Below are 23,364 nucleotides of genomic sequence, written 5' to 3'. Positions count from 1 at the left end.
CACCCAGCCTTCATCTGCACTGTGAAGAATGGCGTCGTCCCCATGCTGTATGGCCCTCCTTGATGGATGTAATTTGCGCTGTCATCCGCAGGTTCCACTAGCTGGCACACGAGGACCCACACGTGACCAGGGCCTTACACGAGCCCCAGGGAGGGAAGGAAAGGCATGGAGCGTGTTGCATAGTGACATGCCATTATGTTGTCATTCATGTGTGGAGTAATGGGCATTTCCTAGAGCTTGAGTTTTAGAGTATGGAGTTTATTGATGGTGAAAAGGTATGTAGTGTATGAAAAACCTTTAATCCAATCCAAATTGATATTTTGGATTATTTTTTCATTCTATTCTTTATTTGACGGTCCAATTCTGCTGAAATGGAAACCCTGCTGAGATCATTTATTTTTGCGTCGGGATGATCTAATGGGATGGTGGTGGTGTCTCCACTGCTCATCTTGATGTTAGGGATGCATCACAGTACTTCTGGATCATTTGTGTTTATTCTCTTGGACAATACCTCTTCACCTGTTCATTCCACACACACAAATATCCAGATGAGATTAATCTCTACATCCAGATGCCAGAGTGTTTTAGAGAGTGTAGTAGTAGTTGTAAGTAGTAGTAGTAGATTATTTGTTGTTCAACCATGCAAAGTTAATGGTTATACCTTCTCGGATGGCAAAGCCCTGCAGAGGATAGTGAGGACAGCTCACACAGCAGAGAAGATCATTGGGGTCTCTCTTCCCTTCATCATAAACATCTATACCAGACGATGCATCCGCAAGGCAACCAGCATTGTGAATGACCCCAAACACCCCCTCACATGGACTGTTCACCCTGCTGCCGTCTGGCAAGAGGTCCAGAAGCATTCGGGTCCTCACGGCCAGACTGTGGAACAGTTTCTTTCCCCAAGACATCAGACCACTCAATACTCAGGGACTGGTCTGATACACACAGACCTGGACACCTAGGGACAGAGTTGGACAAATTGACTCAATTCTTGGTCACTTTATACTTGCTAGCTCAATAGTCCTGTCTTCTGTACAAATATACTTGTACTTTATACAGGAATGTGTGCACTTTATATAGGAATGTATGCACTTTATATAGGAATGTAGGCATGTGTAGGTCTTAGTCAGTCTGTGTTTGTTCTAAGTTGTCTTTGCACCATGGTCCTGGAAGAACGTTGTCTCCTTGCTGTGTACTGTACTAACTTTGCATGAAATAAACTAAACTACTACTATTTGACAGTTGCAATGCTGTTTGACACAAGCATAATCTATGGTCCTGACATCACCTCGCTCGGGTAGTCTGAGGTGTGTCTGATTTGACAGTGTGTGTCTGAAAGCACAAGTTGGTTTCATGTGGTCTGGAAGTCAGCCTTGACCATTTCCTTTGGCAGTAAATCCAATTACCGGTAGGGTAGCTTTAATTCTCTCAATGACACATTAACGACTGGTGTAGAAGTACAATGACTGCTATGGGAGTATGCAACAGACAGTACTGCTATGGGAGTATGCAACAGACAGTACTGCTATGGGAGTATGCAACAGACAGTACTGCTATGGGAGTATGCAACAGACAGTACTGCTATGGGAGTATGCAACAGACAGTACTGCTATGGGAGTATGCAACAGACAGTACTGCTATGGGAGTATGCAACAGACAGTACTGCTATGGGAGTATGCAACAGACAGTACTGCTATGGGAGTATGCAACAGACAGTACTGCTATGGGAGTATGCAACAGACAGTACTGCTATGGGAGTATGCAACAGACAGTACAAATTGCATCAAGCCACAAATTGCTTCTACAGGTTGGTATTATTTATTTTCAGAAAAGGCACTCACCACATTTGATGTAATGTTTGCACAACGTTTTTTGGGGGAATAGCAGATCAACTGAGCGAGAGCAACCCACAAGTCATGGTAACGCTGCTATGAAGCACAGTCAGGGTTTACACCAGTATCTACAGTAACAATATTCACCATTGGGAACACATGCTTTGCAGTCAGATGATACCGTACAGGAGTTTTCTCCCTTACAACAACTACAATGATGATGTAACTGTGTTGGCTGACAGCACCTGTTCACCCTATGTATAATCATACATAATAAATGAGTAGAAAAAACGGTAGAAAATTGGCAAACATTTTGGAGTGTAAAGCTTCAGGAAGCAAAGCAACAACACAGGCGTTTGTGAGGACCAACGTGATTGGTCATTGGGAAAGTGAAGGGAAAAACTGATGTGTGTGTGGGTCCAAAAGATAGCAAGGATCAATCACAATATGGGTCAAACGACAACCATGCAAACATAACCCAACAATGAGATATAAAACAGATACTCAACTCAATAACATTCAGAATCAGACAATCAATCAAACAGTCTTTGTTGTGAGAACCAACACAAACATTTCAGCAAAAATAAATATTTATAAAAAAACATGGTGATATGGACCTTTCAACATCTCTTCTCCAAGAATGGTAGACATGTTGTATGTCCACCAGATCAATATGACACCTGGCCTTAAAAGGATGTGACTACTTTAGATAATGACTTTCCTAGTTCTAGGGAAACTACTAGTAATTACTTTATTAGATACAGCTCAGCAGTAAGATTTCCTCCTGGATTTCATATACAGTACGATGTATTATCGCTTTCGTTCAGTTGAACCAACAACCACTAGCACAGATAGCCTTAGGCTTTCACTTCACATTCAAGTCATCTTACTCCAACCTGAGAGCGTCAGAAAACCAAGTGTTGTTTTAAAATACCATGCACACAGAGTAATATTCTTGTTTGGCGTGAGCTCATAGCACAGTTATTATTCATAATCCTATCGTGTAAGAATATTAGTACTTAAATAAATGAACACTATATTGTCTATTGATCCAGCGCCCCCCCCCCCCCCACATGTCTTTCTTATTACTCAGGTTAACCCAGCAGCTCCATCGCCTGATGCTAAAAATAGCTCCTGCGGTATTAGATGGCAACGTGTAGATCGATATGTTTCTGAGGAATTCAGCCGGAGGGTGAGACGGAGGGTCTCTGGGTCACTGGCTCACATCAGCCCCCGAGTCGAAGAGAATGTTCCCACGTTGTCTTTTTTTTGTCATTTTTGTCAAGTACGCAGAGGGGGAAAGCGTCTTGGCAACTGAGTTTGGGGGAATGGAGAGTATATGTAGAGGTGCTGTTTTATTCATGAAACGTACGGCGTATGACCATAGCCTCGTACTCTGTCGCTTCCATCATGTCTATTTTTGGCAACAAATTCTGACGTTTCTCCGTCACTAGGACACAGTGACTGTTAACTTAGCCTAGAGAGACTTCAAAGCATGCCCAGATCTACACAGAGAAAACAGAAAAGGCACATTTCAAGACGATGGAAAAAAACTGCCCCACAAAGTCCTGTTATTGTTGCATCTTTCTCGCATCCTCTCTCTCTTTTTCTCTCTTTCTCTTTCTGAATTTGCATCTGATAATGTTTATGGGCTTGTCTGAGGCTGAAGGTTTCTTCCTTCCAGTATTTTCTCATTCTCTCTCTCTTTGGCCTGAGCTGGCACAAAGCCGTTCAGGTTAACGCGATCTGCCATACATGTTGGCAGATTGGTCAAACTGATGTTGGCTTCCTTCCTCTCCTCCTCCTCCTCTTCCAGCTCTCCCTCTCTCTGTCCTTCATCCTTCTGTTCTCCCAGGGCTGTGCCAGCGCCACCTCCTCCCCCACCCATGGCCTCGCACGCCAACCGCACGTCTTCCGGGACGTTCTGCCGCAGGTCCCGGTTGCGTTGGCGCTTGGACAGCTTGGTGAGCGAGCCGAAGCGCAGGTTGAAGAGGTTGTCGTCGGAGGACGAGGGCGAGGCCCGCTGGGGCTGCTCGCTGCTCCGCCGGCGCTCCTCGTAGGGCTCCACGGCCCCCCGCACGCGCAGGTTGTTCAGCTTGGTGTCGATGCTCTCCTGAGAGGACGTCTTGAAGCGGCCCGCGTCCAGGCTGGCGAACACGGCTCTCTTCTCGGGCGAGAGCATGTCCAGGGAGTGGGCCCGCTGCTCCAGCCCCAGCTGACGGCGCTCCATGCTGCGGATGGTGACCGCCCGCTGCAGCTTGTCGTGGAGCTCCACGCTCATGCGCCGGCGCGTCTCTCGGAACTCCGCCCGCACGTTGGCCTTCCACTCGGCCGCGTGGGCCTTGAACTCCCCCACCTGTTGTCAACGACACAGCAGTGAGGATGAATAACACTGGCTCCTGAAATAGAGGGCAGCAGTCCATCATGGTGTATGAGTCATCGTTTCCTGCTAACATTTAAATGCAGAGAGATTAATACAATTTCAGTCTTGCTAAGAGGACCGCTCTCCATACAGTCCTACCGACCGATCAATAGCCTCCCGCTGCCCTAATGGCTCTGTTTCCTATCATTCGAGGCACCAGACTAGAAATGAACCAGGAAGCAGAACAGCATGCATGGTGGGCAGAGGAGGGAGGGAGGGAGGGAGGGAGGAGGGGGGTGCATAGGGGAAGAAAGAGGAACAGAAACAGACATGGAGAAAGGGAACACATGGGGTTGGAGCAGAGGTTCGCTGTTTCTCAACTGCTCTAAGCTGTAAGTGAAGAAACCCACCTCCTCCTTGGTCTTTTTGGACAGAACCCTGAGCCAGTCCCCAATCATGCTCAACACTGCCGCAAAGTACGCCAGGCCCACCAGGATCCAGAACCACACCACTGGCTTGTACCACTTCATGTAGTCGATTCTTCGGTCACCACCTGGAGAGGACAGGTCAGACAAGCGGTCATGAGTCTGTGTTGCCAGGGTACAATGGGAGATTTGGTAGGTTAGATCCATGGAGCCGCCATTACGTCGCTATGAAAGTTAAGGGAGACGAGACATGGCAAGGTCACGTTGACACCTGAAGAGTAAATGCATGTTGTGACCTGTAAAATGTGCTAGTGCAAAAGAACTAGTTGTCATACCGGCTACATAGTCTCCTATGCCGACAGTGGTGAGAGTGATGACCACAAAGTAGATGGCTTCCAGAGTGCTCCATCCCTCGATGTGTTTAAATATGACGGCCGGGATGGTGACGAAGACTATGCAGCCAGCCAGGATGAAGAGGATGGTGGATGTCACTCGGATCTTCGTCTGGCTGATCTGTTTGTGTTTTTGCTGCAGAACACACAAAGACAAATGGAGGCTGTGATGCGAGCAGTTTATAAACACACTCCTGGCTCTGCTTTTGGAACTTGGTCATAACCGTTGTTTGCAACAGCGTCAATACTCATTAACTTCCAATCTCCCATACACCAGAGGACGGAAAGCATCGACCAACTTCAATAGACCCCAGAGCTCCATGAGTCACTTCCTTTGTAGTTGGATCTCAAGCCTCATGGCTCTCCAACCGTCTTAATAAGGTCTCCATCTCAAACCATTCTACTGCATGCACTCCTTCGCACATGCAAAGAGAATCCCAATTAGACCCTGCCCTGTTCCCTGCCCTTCTCCTCTCTAATTCAAAGACTCTGTAGACTTAGAGCTACAAAGCACCTCTAATCTGGACAAGCCTGATTTGGACCTCAGAGTTCAAATACACCCTCCTGAGCCAGGATAATACCTGGATAACAGCAACAAAGTCTGCATGAAGAGGAAGGCATGATAGGCACCTGACTGTTCAGCATGAATGGACTGGTAAGGGGTTTGAGATAACAGCATGTTTGTTTACGCTATGATAGACAGTCGTGGTGACATCACAACAGGAGAAGGACAATCTTTCCTAAGTGTCTCCTTTCATTATGTCCATAAGTAAACACTGTGGTTGTCTAACTACGCTGTTGCATGACACCATATGTCTCAGTATTTGAAATTGATAAGATAAACAATTGAGTCTTATCAGCATTAACAACGAATGATGACACAGCAGTAGAACTCACCTTAAAAATCCTCTCCACCTTCAGAATGCTCTTCACAAAGATGGTGCCCAACTGGTCACCAATCCCTGCCAGCAGGAAACCGAATAGCGGGATGCCAAATATGGCATACAGGATACAGAATATCTTACCTCCCTCGGTACTTGGGGCTATGTTACCATAACCTGTGACGGAGAGAGGAAACAGGAGGAGGGGAAAAAGGAAAGGAGAAGGGATGGTCAAGCCTTTATTAGGATCTAAGCCAGTACGCAGCTTTGTATTCCTGGAGCGGGAGGTCGGAGCTAAATTATCTTTTAGAGTAAGTAATTAAGTTGTTCTGAGAAAACATGGCATTAATTGAGGCCCTGCAGGGAGTGTCTCTCTCTCTCCGTCATCAAGTGAAGCGTAGGCAAATGAAATGATGTTCAAGGGGTTCCGCTCAAAAGATTCCATCCTCACTTGCACAGTAATTTGTAGCCGGAAATTACATGCTGGTTGGACTTGTTGACGTACGAAAATAAACACATTCGCAACAAGTGCGTCTTTAGAGTGACGCCTTAATGTTTCTTTCATTCAAGTGTTTGTCTATTAACGGTGCATTACAATTACAAAATGAAGACATGGCCTTGCTCGCACTGGATCGAGAACTTTCTAGAAACTTCACACAGACTCATCCTTCTTAAGTTCAAATCTTCATAGAGAAAATGAGTCACTTGTTAGCTTAAGTGGAGTAAGTAAGCTGGGCCTGTCAAGCCTTTGCATTTATGTATGATAGAATTGCACCAATGCACTGATTGAGGTGTACTACATTTCACATGACATTTAATTCATGCTTTTATCCAAAGTAACAAAAGAATTGTGCATGAAGAAAGCACAGCAGAAAATAAAGGATCTGAAGGGCAAATGGTCGTAACAGTATGTGGGTGGCCAGAGTCAAGGACCGTAAGGATCAGTATTTACTCAGGCACAGAGCAAAATAACTACATCTCAGCTAGCAGTCACGGCGCAACCCTAACAACATCTCAATGGCAGTGCAACAGTGTGTAATTTTGGGAGCTTTTGGGAGCAGGTGCAGCTTACCGATGGTGGTGATGACTGTGCCAGCGAAGAAGAACGAGCTGCCCAGGTCCCAGTGGGAGGAGTTGTAGGAGGTGTCTCCTATGGGACTCACCCCGGCACTCACAGCGTCTATGGCATGCTAGGAACAACAAAACACAGAGCATGAGGTTAAAGCATTGACATGAACACAGCTTGATCGGGTTGAAATCAGATCTTTCCTGACACTGTTCCATCCTTTAGCATAGACAGAGCATTTCATGAACTCGCATACCAAAGCAATGGAAGGAAGAGCTGCAACCACCAACTACTAAATAGCGCTGGTGTGTGTTCCCTTTGTTCTAATGCCACAGCAGGCTACAGTTCACAGCACAGAGCCATGCCACCCCATGCCTGGCCAGCTAAAACACGTGCCCGGCCCTGATTTCACACCATAAAGCCATCAAGCCGTGAACGCAGACAGCAGATTCAGCCGCACCGCTAACTCCCGCGTGCGCTGGTGACATGCTGTAATTACGTAACACACGTGAGAAGAGTGATGATGGCTCTGACCACGATGATATCTCCACAGATGAACTGAGAAAGGTCACCAGTGGACCGGGGGGATGGCAGGAGGGTAGGAGAGGGGGGTGGAGGGGGGAGGAGAGGGGGGTGGAGGGGGGAAGGGGGTATATTGGGAGGCTTGTCAAGGCAGATTGAGAGAATATGAGACGGAGAAGGAGGAAGACAAAGGGAGAGGTTGTGGTAGAGGAGGGCAGGGTGAGGGTGGGTATATGGGGGAGGAGGAGGGGTAAGCGAGGTTGTTGGTTGTTGTTGGTTGTTGTTGTTGGTTGTTGTTGTTGGTTGTTGTTGTTGGTTGTTGTTGTTGGTTGTTGTTGTTGGTTGTTGTTCAGACGGTTTGCTGCGTGAGTGTATGGGCACATGTGTGTGTCCATGTGTGTGTGTGTGTGAGCAGGCAGGACAGAGTGCAGGTGTGAGGGTCAGCAGAATGACCGGGCTGGGTCCGCCACAGTCAGGTGCTGCACCCCTGCACATCCCCTAGGAAACAGCAGGGAGGGACACACTTCCTGTGAAATGACCCTTTCCAGGATGTTGAATAACCAGAGATTAAGGTTCACACTGTTCCCTCTCATCTGGACTGCCGGCACTGTGTTGTGTACCATTGCAAACATCAACTAAGATGAATGAAACCACCACATGACAAAACCAATTCAAACCAGATGGTATTATCTGAGCTTCTAATGCATGCTCATCTTCATCTGTGTCTTTGTGGTGCTTAAGTCATGCGTTTCTCTGTTTAGCGTTTTGCTCTGCTTCAGTCCCCAGGAGTATTCTCCTTCAGTGCTGGGCAGAGTTCGCTTAGACAATCACCTACCGGAACACGTTTATCTCACATTTCCGATCTCCGGTTTTATGTAGGCTGTTATTCTGTTTTATCTCCTGATTCTGCAGCATCGCAAACATTGACCAGTTTCCTCCCAGGTCCCTCAACCCATATTTCATTTTCTCTATAACATACAGTGCATAGTAAAAAATGAATGGTAACTTCTATCAGTTCCAATTTACCCCAGCCTTAATACAGTGGTGATTCAGATTAGCCCGTGTCCTGTACACCAGTGGTTCTCAAAGTGGGGTCCGCAAACCATGACTAGGGGGTCCGCGAAATAATTTGCCATAAAGTATAATATGGTAAAATTGTGCTGTATCATTGAAAAGTGAAAACATATATTATAATCTACATATGGGGAACATTTGCATCAGTAAAACAAGCATATTGTGTCCATTTAAGAGCACAAAGAGCATGCCGAATGGGTGTTACGATTATGGGGGTGTCCTTGGAAAATGTTCACCCCTGTTAGGGGTCCCTGCCCCCAAAACGTTTGAGAAGCCCTGCTGTACACTATTCTTAGTTGTACAGGCTGTCAGGCCAAGGACATCTGGATACATCCCCATGAAACATCCACACAGAGGAAGACAAAGACCCCTACACACACTCTCTCAAACATTCCAATGTAGACAAACTGGATGTCTTATATTTTATTATAGTAGCGTTGCTATTGATTTATTTCTACAAAGGAAGGTTGGGTAATTGTTCTAATAGTGCAACCTATTTGATTGAGAAAACCAAACATCAGATGAAGGTATAAATAGCACATTGGTAATGGAGCGAAGCACTGTTGAAAACTAAAGTCAAATTACAGTATCAATGGAATGATCTTCACCAGCAATGCACAGCACAGAAAGTCAACAAGTACAGTCTAACAGCAAATTATGTATTTTTTGGTTTTTAATGATAACGAATCAAGGCCAAATGTTTGCCTTTTAGCTGAAAGGTCTTTTTTGCACTACCTGCCACACTCTCACATGACATACTCTGGACTCTTTTTCTCACTCTTCCTAACTGATTCCCCCCCCCCTCTCTCTCTCTCTCTCTCTCTCTCTGTCTCTTTCTGTCTCTCTCTATCTGGCAGATGGTTGAGAACATCAGGACTATATCCAATCATCATACAAATTCCTCAACTTCCCTCTTCTTCATCTTAGACTTCCAAAACACCACCTGGTGATGTACTGTACCTCCAGTAGAGACCAGGAACACGGGAGATATTAAATAAGGAAAGTCGCAAAAACTAAGTTAGCATGGAGGCTTTGATGATATTGACAGCATAATAGGGCCTCAAAGGTTTTGTGAATGAGGTGAGTGAGAACTAAGATAAACCAATTACTGCAGCTGTGTGCACTTCTGAGAGGTCATGTGATTATCCCAGCACAGGTATGAAGGATAATAGTAAGTGTCTCTGTCAGACAATTATTTGACCTGGATTTAACCCACATCAGACACTTAATCAATTACATGTTTTGCAGATCAAAAGAACCATCGACCACAACCACCAAGGTCCATGTACTATAGACAGTTTCTCATGTCAAAGTAACCGCAGATTGTGTGTGTGTGTGTGGGGGGGGGGGGGGCATATGTGTGTATACGACAGAGAAAATCACACATTTCAATACTTTAGTTTGGCCCTTTAGCTGAACATAGCCATGTTCAAGTCATAAGCTCATTTTCAAATCTAAGTGTCACAACAACAAAAAAGAGCTCTTGTGCCACAGTCTGAGTCATACCATTGCTGCCAAGGCTAAGCCAATTAGGTACTGCATCCTAGTGGGCAAGCAGTAGGTGGGCAGCAAGTACACTTTAGTCTCATACCGAGACTGTGCACAAACTCTCTCTCTGTCTCTATCTCTCTGTCTCTCTGTCCTCTTTCTCAACACAAACACACAGCAGATGCAAACAAAAACAACTCTCTCTCTCTTTCTCTCTCTCTTATTCTTTTCAGATCTACCATCTTGAAGCATTCTTCTCTGCCAGTATTACAACATTGAGTCACTAGCTGGCCTGATTGGCAGGCACTCCCGTTGTGTGAGAGAGAGAGGGTGGGATTGAGAGAGAGAGTGAGAGAGAGAGAGAGAGAGAGAGAGAGAGAGAGAGAGAGAGAGAGAGAGAGAGAGAGAGAGAGAGAGAGAGAGAGAGAGAGAGAGAGAGAGAGAGAGAGAGAGAGAGAAGAAGAAGTGAGGGTGAGATGGCAGAGTGACAGCCTTGACACAGCACTAACGGCTGGCCTATAGAACCTGTTAAAACAAACACATAAATCTCGGACAGCCTGATGAAGTGCTTGTTTTATACCCATGCTACCCCCTGGACCGTCCTTCTCTAAGCAATGGCAGCAAGCCTTGTCAAGCCAGCCAACTCCTCAGGTGAGAGTTCCAAAAACAATATTTTGTGATTGTGGGAGTTGATAAAAGATGGTGCTACACAATGGTAGAAATCAAGTTTGTACACTCAGGGGGGGTGGTGTCGTGAAGAAGCCAATAAATAATGTCATGGTCTTTGCAGTCCAATAATTGCTTTGTACCAAATCGGTACCACATGTATGTACCTGTCCTATTACAGTGAACTATTAGTATCCCCAGGACTCAAACTACAAAAATATCTAGCTTTTCTAATCAGTCAATAATTAGAGAATCCATAGAGGGATTCTTGAGGCAGGTTTTTCTCTGGCGAAGCTGGTGAAGCACTTTAAGGGGGAGGTGTGGCTAAACTGGCCAATGCCATGAATAATTGATTCTCTTTGGGGCCCCAGGCACACCATGGTAGAGGTTTAAATCTCCATGCCTTCCTTCAGGAAACACTGCCCTTGATTTCTTCCTACACTGCATCAAATTGTGCTTGTGTTTCCGCCTCCGAAATGGCCCCCTACGCAAGAATGGTAAAGTGTCAAGAAGCGTCCACAGAACAGAGGGACTAGATGTGGGGGTAGGGGGAGCAAGATGTACATGATGAGAGGTAAGCTAAGCAGCACGCAGACATACACTGAAAGCAGCGGTGTCAATTGCAGTCAGTCTGCTGGAAAGTGTAGCAATCTCATGTGGGTGCTTCTCTCTTTGGGGTCAGCTAATGCTTTAAAGCTTAGGCATACAAAAACCTCATTGGGATATTGAAGGGAGGTCTGCCTCTACGATTAGTTTCACACTTTATGATGTAAGAAAGCTGTACACAGTAAATTGACCTGCTCTATTCATTGCTACATGATATGTTGAGGTTTGCCTGCCTCTGTTTTTTCCCTCGGATTCATGACCATCTGTTTCCTGGATTGAGCAGACCCCTGGACCTCTCTGGGATCCCTAGGAGTAAAATCCACTGGACATCTGCATTTTAATGGTTTTGTAACACGACAAAGCTCTCTAAGAACAAAAAATCGCATTTGGCATGGGATGTCCTGTCATCATCATCCCATGGAATGGCATGGAATGGTCCGTCTGAATAAACAACCACCCTGTCCCTGTTGGGATTGAGTTCCACTGATGTCTGGCCAGTGCTTTCTACCATCTGACTCCCTCACACCTCGCTGTGTTGCTCTGCCCACTACAGCAGCAGCTGCACATCTCCAATCCTTTTCCAATCACAGTCACGAAAGGATATGTATGACACATGGGCTTGGTTTCTCCTCGACGTGATATTACACCGCAGGCTGTGAGCGTTGTCACGCTAAGGTCAGATGAGATGGTAAAAATGGACACTAAAAACCATGATGCGACCTGTCTCTTCTGGTTGTAATCTGGAGTGATTCACACAGGTCCCCTGGCCTGAGAGGTTCATGAGCCTAGCTCCGGCTCCTATAAAACAGGCGGGTTCCAGTGGAGATGGTGTTGACTAGACCGACGCAATCAAGTTTCATTGTAGGTCAGAATTTACAAGTGGCCATGATGGGTGTGAGGAGCCAAGTTCATCTTGAGACTGAGATGTGTCGTCTCTGGGGTGCAATCTGTTCTCAGCAGATCCTAGGAGATACATCTATTGATTGTCAGTGGAGAACTATCTGTATAGCTGTGCAGCTCATTCCATTATATCAATGTACATCAGTGCTCATCAGAACTCAATCCCTCTTGAGAGGTTTCAAGCTATACCCAATAATAGATCTCCTAATCACAAAGGTATAATCCTAATAACACAAAATAATTGGATGTATAGAATATGCTATAGAATAGAATAGTATATAGAATGGTGCTTCAGCTTAGCTTGCAGAGACAGGCATGTTTGTTCAGTAATGTTCCAAAACTGGTGTCTGGATACATAACCCCTGTATTTCCTCAGCGTGTTACATAAAGGAGTGACAGTGTTTGCCATGGCGATCTCCATTTAGCTATGTGTGGGTGTTTCAAAAGAGCAGCTCAATCAATACCAAACCTTAATTATTCTCAGTTTTCAACTCAAGGAAGTTTTCTAAAACAGGAAAAGGTCACTGCAGCTCACCACATCAAGCAAGGTCAAGTCTTTCCAAGAAAACTAAGCTAACGAGTGATTTTGTGTGGTTTCTCGGATTTCTTATGGAACAAAATCCTGATGGTCGATCGAGGCACATAACCATGGCTTGAATATGTTTATATATCTCAAGTCTCAAAGTGCATTATGCGTATAGAAGCTAGCCAGAACAATGCAGGTGTAGTTGTGGTTCATTGATGAAGGATGGACAGGCCTTCCATTACATGGCATTAACTTATCACTTAAGAAACCGCAGTCCACTAGGGGGTCGGCAGAAAGTGCTGTTTTTGTCATGGTGTGCTTACAGCAGCACGAGACAAACTCATATATTCTATGCAGATCATGGATGAAAATGTGCTTATGGATTTGTTACTTTGTGGAATAAATCTCCTGTCTTGGTCTCATAAGCTGCATCTGGAAATGACTTGTGTAGTATGGTGTTGATCACGTGTTTAATCATTACGTTCTAGCCCTTAAGAATAAATAAGCAGATCATGGTCCATCCTCTGACACTAAATGATTATATATTTTATAGTATAGTGTACACAATGCATACATTATGGTTTTAATAACCTGCCAAGCAAGCTTTTCTAAATGACTAATTCAATCTTGAGTTATTCCACTCCATAAGTGTCACAATCCATCCCATTGACCCCTGCGACTGCATTAATGTCACTCCACCTCCTCCTTCCACTCCTCCTTCCCCTCCTAATCTTCTTCTACTGCTCTCCTCCTCCTCCCCCGCCTGAGCCCACTCACCTTTATTAGAGACTCCAGTTCAGCGGGGGTGACGCAGTGGTGCCTCAGCAGGAACGAGGCCTTCTCCAGGGTGATGCTGTCCTTCTGGTTGCTCTCAAAGGGCTTCTCCAGTGCCTGGAAGGCCAACCCGCCAGCCACCAGGTAGAACACCACCACCACGAACACCGCCACCACCGTCTTCCACTTCATCACGGAGTGGAGAGCCGCCAGGCCGTCCGTGCTGGCGTCCATGCTGGCCACTACGCTGGCCGAGCGGGAAGAGATGGAGAGGCGTGGCAGAGGGCAGTGCCCGTTGGCCTTGAAATCACAGCCCATGGGATTCTGCATGGCTGCCACGCTGGCCTGGACTAAGCTGGATTGGATCATCTCTGATTGGACCTTATTTGGTGGATCCGAGTTGGTTTGGACCGCCACTGAAAAGGGAGACATAAATATGTCAAATAAGGAGCATGTGTCTTTTGTGTTTTTGTGAGCTGAGATGTGTTTGGGTTTAGAGACTCATTTACTGGCATCGATCAATCATGTTATACCGTAGAAGTTATACTCTTCTTACAAGCAATGTCACAGAGGGCTTCACATATACCCATAGGACTGCACCAACCGAAACCTTCAAGGAAGACAAGGAAAAACTGCCAGGAATTCTTTTTTTTTTTTACTTTGGTAGGAACAATTCAGTGAGGGATTCCCTCTTCAAGAGACAGTCGGTAACACAGAGAGGTGCAACACATGCACCACAGGGCTTGTCCATGAACATTCATCTGAGGATTTAGATCTAGACTGGATTAGACCTGTGTCTGGGAACCTTGGCCATAGTGTGTCTGGCTGTCAGATCTCACCTACCCTGAGGATACTATGTTACGTAGGGCTGGAGTGGTGCAGTATCCTCCCTCTGCAGCCTCAGTAACAAATAACAAAGTTCATCACAGAGTTAACTGCAGCCCAGCGGTTAATGATAAAAGCCATTAGTCCTGTGCACTGCAGTCTGAGGCGGTTCCCCAGTTCTTCCCCTGCAGGGTGGAGTTTTATCTCCCTGTCTGACCAAACCATAAATACCCACGGAGACAGTTTGGATATGGATATTCTGCCAGACAATAGTACTGCTAAAAGGGAATCTTTTTTATGTCTTCTTCCCCTTAACTGTTAACATTGTCCTTAAAGACACTAAGTGCCTGCCTTTGTTTTGATGTCAACACGAGGGGAACATGGAACACTTAGAACATTGCCAAAATGTGCAGAAAAAACGTTTGACTACCCTCTTTCCTGAGAAGCAGGATTCAATCTCTCTAATAGACAGGCACATACTATGAGAGAGATGGATAATTGCCTCAGCGGGTCATAGGTTTCCCAATGACCTGTGTCATTTATAAATGCATGCTAGGAGAGGTCAGTGGAGGTAGGGGACATTTCCAAGGAGGCAGCTATTTTTAGATCACGGTATGTTTACAATAACAACACTGTTTTGGCAATTCTGAACCTTATCTTGTACACATAGTCCCAACAGACACACACACCCATACACACACCTCTCCAATGGGAGATTATTTGGCACCTTAGGGAAGGGCAATGGTTGTTGAACAACGATGCCAACCCCACCACTATTTATTAAAAGACGGCATATTTATCTGAGGTTACTACTGTGACCCACAATCTATTTCTATACGGTTAAAATATATGGATCTCATCCATACTATCCATGCGTTTGTTGACAAAAGCTACAAAAGTACAAATCAGCCTGGCATTTCCTGTAACTACCGACTATGCTGCATGAACTTGGATGGCACTACCAACCACTCCCCCCAACGTGTTTGATGAGTCAAGGACATCCAGGAAGTCCCTCATGCTCCTGCAGGATGGATAAATCTTGTTAGTCTATTATTTGACTGGAACCGAGGCTAAATCGATTCCGACAAACTGCTGTCACATAGTTATGGAAACACAGTGAGAGATTCATCACAGCACTTTTGAATGATTACATTAAATGTTTCAGGGAGAGAGCTATTTTGGGGAACATTTTGTATGAGAAATTAAATATAAACAAAGAAACATTCCTATGGTAAATTCAGAGAACAGGGTGTGTTTTATCAATATCCACCCAAAACTACTAGAATTTGACAGACAATCTAGAACATCAGGAAGTACAACCCATTACTAAGCAACATTCAAACTGGGTCAGGTCCCTGACTGGTCTGACATCACCATAAATTGCTTTTCATCACATCAAATAAATGAGTGGAATGGAACAAATGAGCAGTACATTAGTATTACATTTTACATTGAGTAGCCGTCACTGCTCCTGTTTGACTGTAACACCCACTCCACCAGGACGCCAAATATAGCCAAGCTCATATGGGATAACAAATGGTTCAACCATTAAAAAAAATGGAAAGCATCCAGATTATAACAGGGATCTATTATTATAAACAATATTTCACTTGAGCAGAAAATTGAAAATGTTGTGAGCATAAATCACATAATTGTAACCAATTGAATACACTGGCAACCCCTACTTATGATTTTCATACTTAGCCAGATTGGATTATGGACTATAGCAATGCTGTTATGCTACACTATCCTCTACCCCTTAAACACTTTCTATAGGGCCTATCTCTCTTCAAATCCTGACATCACAGACAGACTGACGGACGCTGACTAAACTTTTACTGCATCAAACCAAGCTGCCGCATTAACTCATAAGAAATAAGATGTTGTAAATGATTAATATGATGATTATGAAGGTGTTGGTCCTAGTAAAATTTGGATAGCAGCGTATGTTAACATTGTAACCAATTGATTCGTGTAAATGTGAACGAGGTGAACAAAAAATCCGAAAAAATAAACTGAATAAACTGTGAAATATTCAATTCCGTCCAGTTGCTTAGTATGGCTCTTTGCCCGGTTTTCCCCACGGTCCTGGCTGGGCGGCGGGCATCTCCCCAGCTGTCTCCGTATCTCCCCTCTGTCTATCCATGAAGGGCGCCCTCCACTCTGCACAGCTGAGCCCACAACAGAAAGAAGAGATCCACTCCCAACCTGCTTGCTTCATATTGAACCATATTTTCTGACAGAATCACTAAAGGCAGGCTATACATTTTAGTGTAAATAAAATACATTGGAGATACATGTAAAGAATAAAAAGTAAAGCCCCGTTTCTGTACATTTTTGAATGATTCGGTCTACTATTGTCTTCAAGATGATCAGGGTCTGAAAAACCCAATATCTCACCAAAATCAAATAAAGTAGATCATCATTATTTACCAACCTTGTTCTGGGTCCCAATTTACTTGTTTCCGGGGGTTTTCTAATGGAAATTTCATCGTTCTATTGTTCTTCTCAAAACACACATTCCAAGTGTTCAAAAACGTTAAATAGCTGAAAATATCCTAATTCAACTATAGTACAGTAGCTTACACACTATCATATAAATACATTCACTCATGTCTGGTTATTTAGTGAATTGGAAAATAAAAAATAACGTAACAAGAAAGCGTTTTGTCCAGAGTCATGTATCCTTTTCAGAGTGCTTGACAAGGGCGCGTGGTGCAGGCTTGGACAAATTGTGCGCCTTTCACTGTGCCGTAGCACAATGTGGGACCACCCCTACACCCAACATCTCACACGTCAGTCCAGTCCACTTGGTGAGAGGTATCGAAATAGCGCCTAAGTGGTTCAGCAATGAACTTTACACAAGAATGGCACAAACAAAGGGAACCTCCTTTCTCTTGCCCAGATTTATGGGCAACCAACAGAACCGAAAGGGGGGGGAATATCTCAATTGAGGCTTCTGGCGGTATGTGCCATTAAGTCATTATTTAAACGAGTTTGTATGTTTGGTTATGTAAATAGAATACTTACTAATTTCAAATGGTTTCGGTCCTCCTAATATTCACGAATCGGGAACCAGCATGTGCAGGCACATGGTGTGGTAGTGGGCGTCGTTAATAGCCTTCAGCGGTCGACGATTTAAACCATTACATCATCCGTCATCATATATAATGTAGTAACTTGAATACTATAGAGACAAGTCATCTCATCCCTCCGTTGTTGTCAAGTGAGCCTCAATCTGGTGAAGTCTGTTCTTTATTTAGATCTTCTATTGCGTTGTTTTGGAAGCAGATATGCAAGCAGTAATGATTTAGGATTCTTGGTTTACGCCTAATTTGTATGCAGCTTTTGATAACCCCGTCTGCTACATGAATACCATGTAAGACACCTCGACCTCAGTAGAACTGCAATGATGATGATACAACTGTTCGTGCTAGATATAGGCCTATTCAGAGTATGCAAGAACTTGAGATAGATTGATTGTGATCATATTCTAGCCTACTTAGCCTACTCATTGTAGGCCTAGCTATACAATTCAGCTCAAAAAGTGGTTTCATAAGCATATTGCTCAAGGTAAATTAAGGTTTTATAAATAATACATCTGAGGAATGCCTCAGTCCATATCCCTACTGTAGCCTACCAATAAAATCACTGTAATTCTCTATAATTTCTCATTGCGTGAAAAAAGTTACGATTGCTTGATTGCAAACTGCTCTGAAAAGAAGAATATATGTATTTTTAAATATTTGATCGATCGATGTCTATCTGAGAGCCAGGTCATGATTATGTTTTTTTGATTGGCCACATTTGCCACAATTCCAACAGTTAGTGGACGCATGCGTTAATTCTTTTGGATTCTATTTTTTTGGGCAACTACACATTGATGTGAATTTAATGAGGCAAATCCTTCATGTAAACTAACATTTGCCCACGATAAGAGTTTGTATTTAATGCTTTGCGGGATGTTTCCTTCAGTACCATGGACAGATACTTCAGATGGCACCTTTTGTAATATTGCAAAACTGTGCGTAGAGCGTAATGACGCTGACATAGCAACCAAGCATGGCGACGGACAGGCGTCCTGATCTTGCTGCTGGAGACAGTATTATTAGCAAGCTTGCTGGTTAACTAAATCCAGACAGTGATATAACATTTGAACCAACATTAGCAAGCTACCTAGCATTTTTTCAAACACCGATGTGTTTGACGACGGAGCATGGGATACGTTGCCTGTATTATGGATTCAAAAAGAGGTGTGTAGCTAGCAGCCATAGCTTGACTTCTGTAGCAAGATGGCTAGCTACTGTCTCTAGCTAAACCACTTAGCGTTAGCTAGCCAGTTAGCTAGCCAAACTAGAGCTAGTTTTTTTCTGCGTTATTCAACTGGTCATTTGCATTTAATTCGTGTTTAGCTGTTCTTATATACGCAATTAACAGTAACTTTTAAAGCTAGCTAGTGACCTATCTGTACACGCACGTTTGGTTTAAGTTACTTGTTATCCTAGGCAGCTACTGCAGCTTGTTAATTCTGTTAATGAATTGTTCTAATGACAGTAAATGCATGGCCTGTTCCAGTAAACCAAAGTGCACCACGAAGGGAGATGATTTTGAAAAGCAGTCGTGAGTAGTTGGACAGTTTACAGTTTTATCCGATTTGAAATGTCAATTAGTAGCCAAGTTAGCTAGTACTTGTTGTTACTGGATGTGAAGTACTGCTAAACTCAACAATATCCATGTTTGTGTTGTGTCTAGCTTTCTGTCCTCGGTCGTCGAGCAGACTCACTAAGTATATTATTCAAGACCACATGGTTTCTCATTATAAAAAGGTTTACTCAGCTAAAGGTACGTGATGAGTTTGAATGTTGTGTTATAGATGCATAAACATGGCATTGGACTATATTTATTCTGTGGCAACTTGTTATTTAGAAATTGTCGTATTTCCCCGGTCTCCTACAGCTGCTATTGATGCCTCTGTTCCTAAAAGCATGTTACACAGTGTTAAATGTAAGTAGCAAATATCACAAATGTTAAACTTTATACTTAAAACAACACTCCTCCCAGTATGTTTAACACACAGAGATACTACATACTCACCAATAGGCTAATCATCTCAGTGCTCATTGTATGATTTCCTAGACCATGACCAGTTGCGGCGAGACCAGTTGATGAGAGAAGGTTCCAGGTGTGAGCGGCGTCCCCAGTCAGCTCATTCTCTGTCCCAGAGGAGCAGCAGGACTGGCACCAGAGCTTCCTGTGTGTCCCAAAACGCCCAGGTATGACATCATTGCACCATCACCTATTATAACATTTTCATGGATTGCGTAGATACTGTGATATCAAATGTGGATTCATCTCTTTTAATCAAACTGTCACTTTAACTACGGAGTAAAAACACTAAACAGTAAAAAGAAATCCTTGAAATCATGATATTGATTTATATCATCATTGTTTTCAGGGCAGAAGGTCTGTTCAAGGACAAGAGAGTGCCTACTTTTGTCTTGAAAGCTCCATGATCTCCAGCCCAAGGCTCAACACCTCCTTCCATGCCAAGCAGATAGTCTATCCATCCTACTCATCCTTTGGGCCCGGTAGCCCCTCACAGCCTGTGTACTCTGCATCTGAGATCAGCTACAGGGGCCCCAATTCTCCGAGGCAGCACTCTGCTCACTCTGGCACCTCAACTGGCACACAGAGTGGCTACAAGGCTTTCCAGGACCCTGCGCAGAAAACCTACAGCGGTGACTTGCTTCAAAAGCATGCCCATCATTTTACCCAGGACAAGCCTTTTACTCCCAGGACCTTGAAGTCAGACAGCAGGTCCCATCTGTCACAGTATCGCTACTACACCCCCCCTCGGAGGAAAACCAGCCAGAACAGCACTGGACCCCGAATGACACGGCAGGAGACATATCACGGAAGGTAGAAAGAAACGTTCAGATTCAATATGAGTTTCTGTCTGCATGTTTGAAAAGGTCAATATGTGTATAGATGAGTGAGATGGGTGTGTGTGTGTGTGTGTGGGGGGTCATATTTGAAGAGAAGTTAATTAGAGGAACATGGCATTCAAGTGCACAACAGGTGTGCCCTGACTGAGTCCAGTTTGTTCTTCCTGCAGCACACAAGCACACAAAGACTTCTTATCAACTGACTTGGATGATCCACCTCAGGTAAGTTCTGCAGTGCCCACAATTGAAGTCAACAGTTTATATGGCACACATAGTCATGTAGCCTATACATGAAGGAGTCTTGCACCGAGAGATAGGCAAACAGTATGTACACTAATATAATACACTTTCCAGTATCCAGTGTTGGCTGGATTGGAGAGATGAACCAGATCATTAATTAAAAGGACATTCAAGGACTTACACAAATGACACACAATGCAAGATCAGCAAAAGTTTTGAGTTTATTTTAAGCGGTGTTCTGCTTCAGAGATTATAGACACACTGTAGTAGTTGGTTAGCCAAAGGATACAGCAAGTGTGATTGATTGCCTGGCAATATCCAGGTCTTGCCATGGGGTAATGATATAAGAAGATGTCTACGGCTGCAGTATCAATCATACTGGCAGACTAGTTTGGCTGGTTTGAGAGAGGAACAGCATCCAATAAAATACTCTCTCAGATTGGAAAAGTCTGCGCTTCAAGGTCAAAGATTTCAAAGTGATTAATATTGCAGGACAAAGTAAACAACTCTGTTGTAATAAGAGTCGTAAAACATGGACATGCTGATACAGAGTGAAACATGATGTATTGAATATTCAGTACATCTTTATTCCATTTCTTGTTTACTGTTTTGACAGGGATTTTGTGCTGAACGTGAGTGGTCAGATGACGACTCCCACACATTCGATCCCTCAGCATTTGGACACCAAAACAAAGAGTTCAAAAGCCGAAACAGTGATCTTCATCTTTCTTCCTACAGGTAATATTTATCCTATAGCCTCAAACTTCATCACAAAATTGTGGCAATAGCTTTTAAATGTTGCATTTTCTTTTTGTCGCTTCTAGAGTTTCACCAGAAGGAATGAAGTCTCCAATCCTGAAGAGAGTGTCTGCCGAGTATGTTTTTCTGTCAGGTTCACATGATCTGACTCTTTCAAAGCTTTTATGAATAAACATGCTGATGCTAACACGTTCGATTCACACACATAAATGCTACATGAAGGATCACTATTAACTGCAACTCTTGTGGGGCTCATTTAGATTCTCTGCAAAGTCACTTCCTCTCTCAACAGGGAGGAGGAATTGATGTACCTTGAATTTATCGCCGATGTAACAAACGAGATCTTGTCTCGGGGACTCTACTCTGACAGGTATGTCACTTTTATATGAACTGTTTTCTCTGGACATCCAAGACCTTGCAGGGCCATCTGCAGTCAACACTGCATCCCCTGTTCATGTCAGGCCATAAATCCAGAAGATGGCCTTGATGAAAGTCCTAAGAATACTGCCTCATCATCGCATAATAGATATTTAAACACCAGCCAGGGGTATGACAATGTTACTTAATGGTGATTTTTATGTCCCTGTTCCCTCAACAAGGGTCCTAGAGCGAGTGTTTGAACGCCACGTTGAAATAAATAAACTGCGACTCGACGAGGTGAGTGTGTATTAGTTCAGGTTTCAAGTTTATTTTTATTTGCCTTTTGCAACCAGGACATGGCCCATTGGAATTAATGGTTCTGTTCCTCTTGAAAAACCCCATCAGTTTAACCAAAGTCTTATTTTGTGGTTCTCAAGACATCTTTGAGTCCCTTTTTATATATTTTGTGTAGATGCTTCCTTTACTATAAAAAGAATGGTCGAGCGTTATTGCTTGTCTAGCAAGTCTAAGCATTTAGTGAGCACCTGATCATATTGTCACTGCATTTCTTTTTAAAGGATAAAATGCGCCACCTACTGGAAGTCTTGCGGAACGACCTGCAGAGTCCAGCCAACACTCCCACCTGTAGCACAGAGCCTACGAGTAGCGAGCACAACCTGTTGCATCACTGGCACCGGAAGAGCCCGGACACAGAAGTGACCTTTGACACCAAAGAAGACACTGATACTTTACCCTATGCATCATTTAATGAGGGACACCACGAGAAGCTGGAGAGATCCCTTCCCCTATCTATGTCAACACCCTTCCATAAAATCTCTCCAGAGAGGACTGGAGTTTGCTCTTCAGAGGAAGCTGTACAGGAGCCGGATGAGCAGCACAATTACAAACAAAAACATGAATCATCCCTGACTGAAGAAGCCAGTCAGTCTGTAACTAATGATGAGGACCATATCTCCCAAAATCCAGCCGTTCATGATGATGGAATTTCTAGAGAGCTGGAGGAACTGGGCAGAAACATTGCAGAGTCACTGTGTGTGACCAGTAATTCAAATAATGACTCACAGGGCGTCACAGAACCTGTTAACAAAGTACCCTCTCTCAGTGATGATGACTTTTGAAGATATTTTTGATAGTTGATGTTGCTTAAGGAGACTTGTTACAACTTAGATATTCAAAAATTAAAACTTACAGTGTACTTACTGTTCATATTGTGGAATGCCCCGCCCCCTGCCAAGGTGGAGTTAGTTCTAGGTACTGCATTGCCATGGAGATTAATACAGTATTAGCTATTTACCAATAAGTATACCAATAGTCAGAACCAGAAATAGATTTTTGTACTGTGCCGATCAATGTGTTGCTCACGTGTGTAGTGGCCTATTTTTTTTTTTTTTAAGTAGCATCAGTGATCGCATGTTAGTTTTACACTCTCAGGACACTTACAGAATGTAATGCATTTTTTGAGTTAACAGGCTTTTTGTTCTCATTCAGTGCACTGTAGTCTTTAACCTGTATCTTACCATGACTGTGACTGATAAATATATTTTCAATTTTTACAATAAAATGTTTGTTATCCGCTGATTTCTTGAATACATTTGTAAATAAATTGTATGCATGTGCATGACCTAGTTCTGCCACAATTGCACATAACACAAAATGAAAATACATTTTTGTGGAGCGCAACTTTATTTGGAGCTTCT

General features: G+C 43.8%; 2 protein-coding genes across 4 annotated transcripts; one reads left to right on the top strand and one right to left on the bottom strand.

The window, feature by feature from the left end:
* Window positions 1-2,929: 2,929 nt before the first annotated feature.
* kcnk10b (potassium channel, subfamily K, member 10b) lies at window positions 2,930-13,724 on the bottom strand. Its single transcript, XM_084683225.1, has 6 exons — window positions 13,521-13,724; window positions 6,968-7,085; window positions 5,912-6,072; window positions 4,958-5,150; window positions 4,608-4,750; window positions 2,930-4,191 (listed from the first exon to the last, which is right to left on the bottom strand). Exons 1-6 carry the CDS (start codon window positions 13,707-13,709, stop codon window positions 3,481-3,483), a joined length of 1,515 nt encoding a protein of 504 aa, XP_084539351.1. The 5' UTR covers window positions 13,710-13,724; the 3' UTR covers window positions 2,930-3,480.
* A 4,612-nt stretch (window positions 13,725-18,336) lies between these two features.
* Window positions 18,337-23,239, top strand: spata7 (spermatogenesis associated 7). Of its 3 annotated transcripts, none has more exons than XM_084675370.1 (12): window positions 18,337-18,595; window positions 18,918-18,962; window positions 19,095-19,184; window positions 19,299-19,346; window positions 19,479-19,615; window positions 19,798-20,261; window positions 20,458-20,509; window positions 21,144-21,265; window positions 21,352-21,402; window positions 21,579-21,656; window positions 21,886-21,943; window positions 22,225-23,239. In XM_084675370.1, exons 1-12 carry the CDS (start codon window positions 18,559-18,561, stop codon window positions 22,783-22,785), a joined length of 1,743 nt encoding a protein of 580 aa, XP_084531496.1. In that variant the 5' UTR covers window positions 18,337-18,558; the 3' UTR covers window positions 22,786-23,239. The 3 variants fall into 3 exon arrangements, with proteins under 3 accessions (XP_084531496.1, XP_084531495.1, XP_084531494.1); XM_084675369.1 differs by having other exon boundaries at window positions 18,340-18,595; window positions 18,897-18,962; window positions 19,798-20,240; XM_084675368.1 differs by having other exon boundaries at window positions 18,340-18,595; window positions 18,897-18,962.
* The last annotated feature ends 125 nt before the right edge of the window (window positions 23,240-23,364 follow it).

The sequence above is a fragment of the Hypomesus nipponensis genome, chromosome 3, assembly GCF_054491055.1.
Source record: "Hypomesus nipponensis isolate SF chromosome 3, ASM5449105v1, whole genome shotgun sequence".
Lineage (NCBI taxonomy): Eukaryota > Metazoa > Chordata > Actinopteri > Osmeriformes > Osmeridae > Hypomesus > Hypomesus nipponensis.
The sequence above is the reverse complement of the archived record's forward strand: the minus strand, read 5'-3'. Positions and strand labels throughout refer to the sequence as shown.

Excerpts from the sequence above, each read along its gene's own strand:
- kcnk10b (XM_084683225.1), bottom strand. The coding sequence starts at position 13,709 with ATGAAGTGGAAGACGGTGGTGGCGGTGTTCGTGGTGGTGGTGTTCTAC. Across the intron at positions 7,086-13,520 it reads AACTGGAGTCTCTAATAAAG|CATGCCATAGACGCTGTGAG; the intron begins GTGAGTGGGCTC and ends TGTTGTTCCTAG. Across the intron at positions 6,073-6,967 it reads CACAGTCATCACCACCATCG|GTTATGGTAACATAGCCCCA; the intron begins GTAAGCTGCACC and ends TCTCCGTCACAG.
- spata7 (XM_084675368.1), top strand. The coding sequence starts at position 18,559 with ATGGGATACGTTGCCTGTATTATGGATTCAAAAAGAG. Across the intron at positions 18,596-18,896 it reads TATTATGGATTCAAAAAGAG|TAAATGCATGGCCTGTTCCA; the intron begins GTGTGTAGCTAG and ends TTCTAATGACAG. Across the intron at positions 21,657-21,885 it reads CGGGGACTCTACTCTGACAG|GGTCCTAGAGCGAGTGTTTG; the intron begins GTATGTCACTTT and ends TCCCTCAACAAG.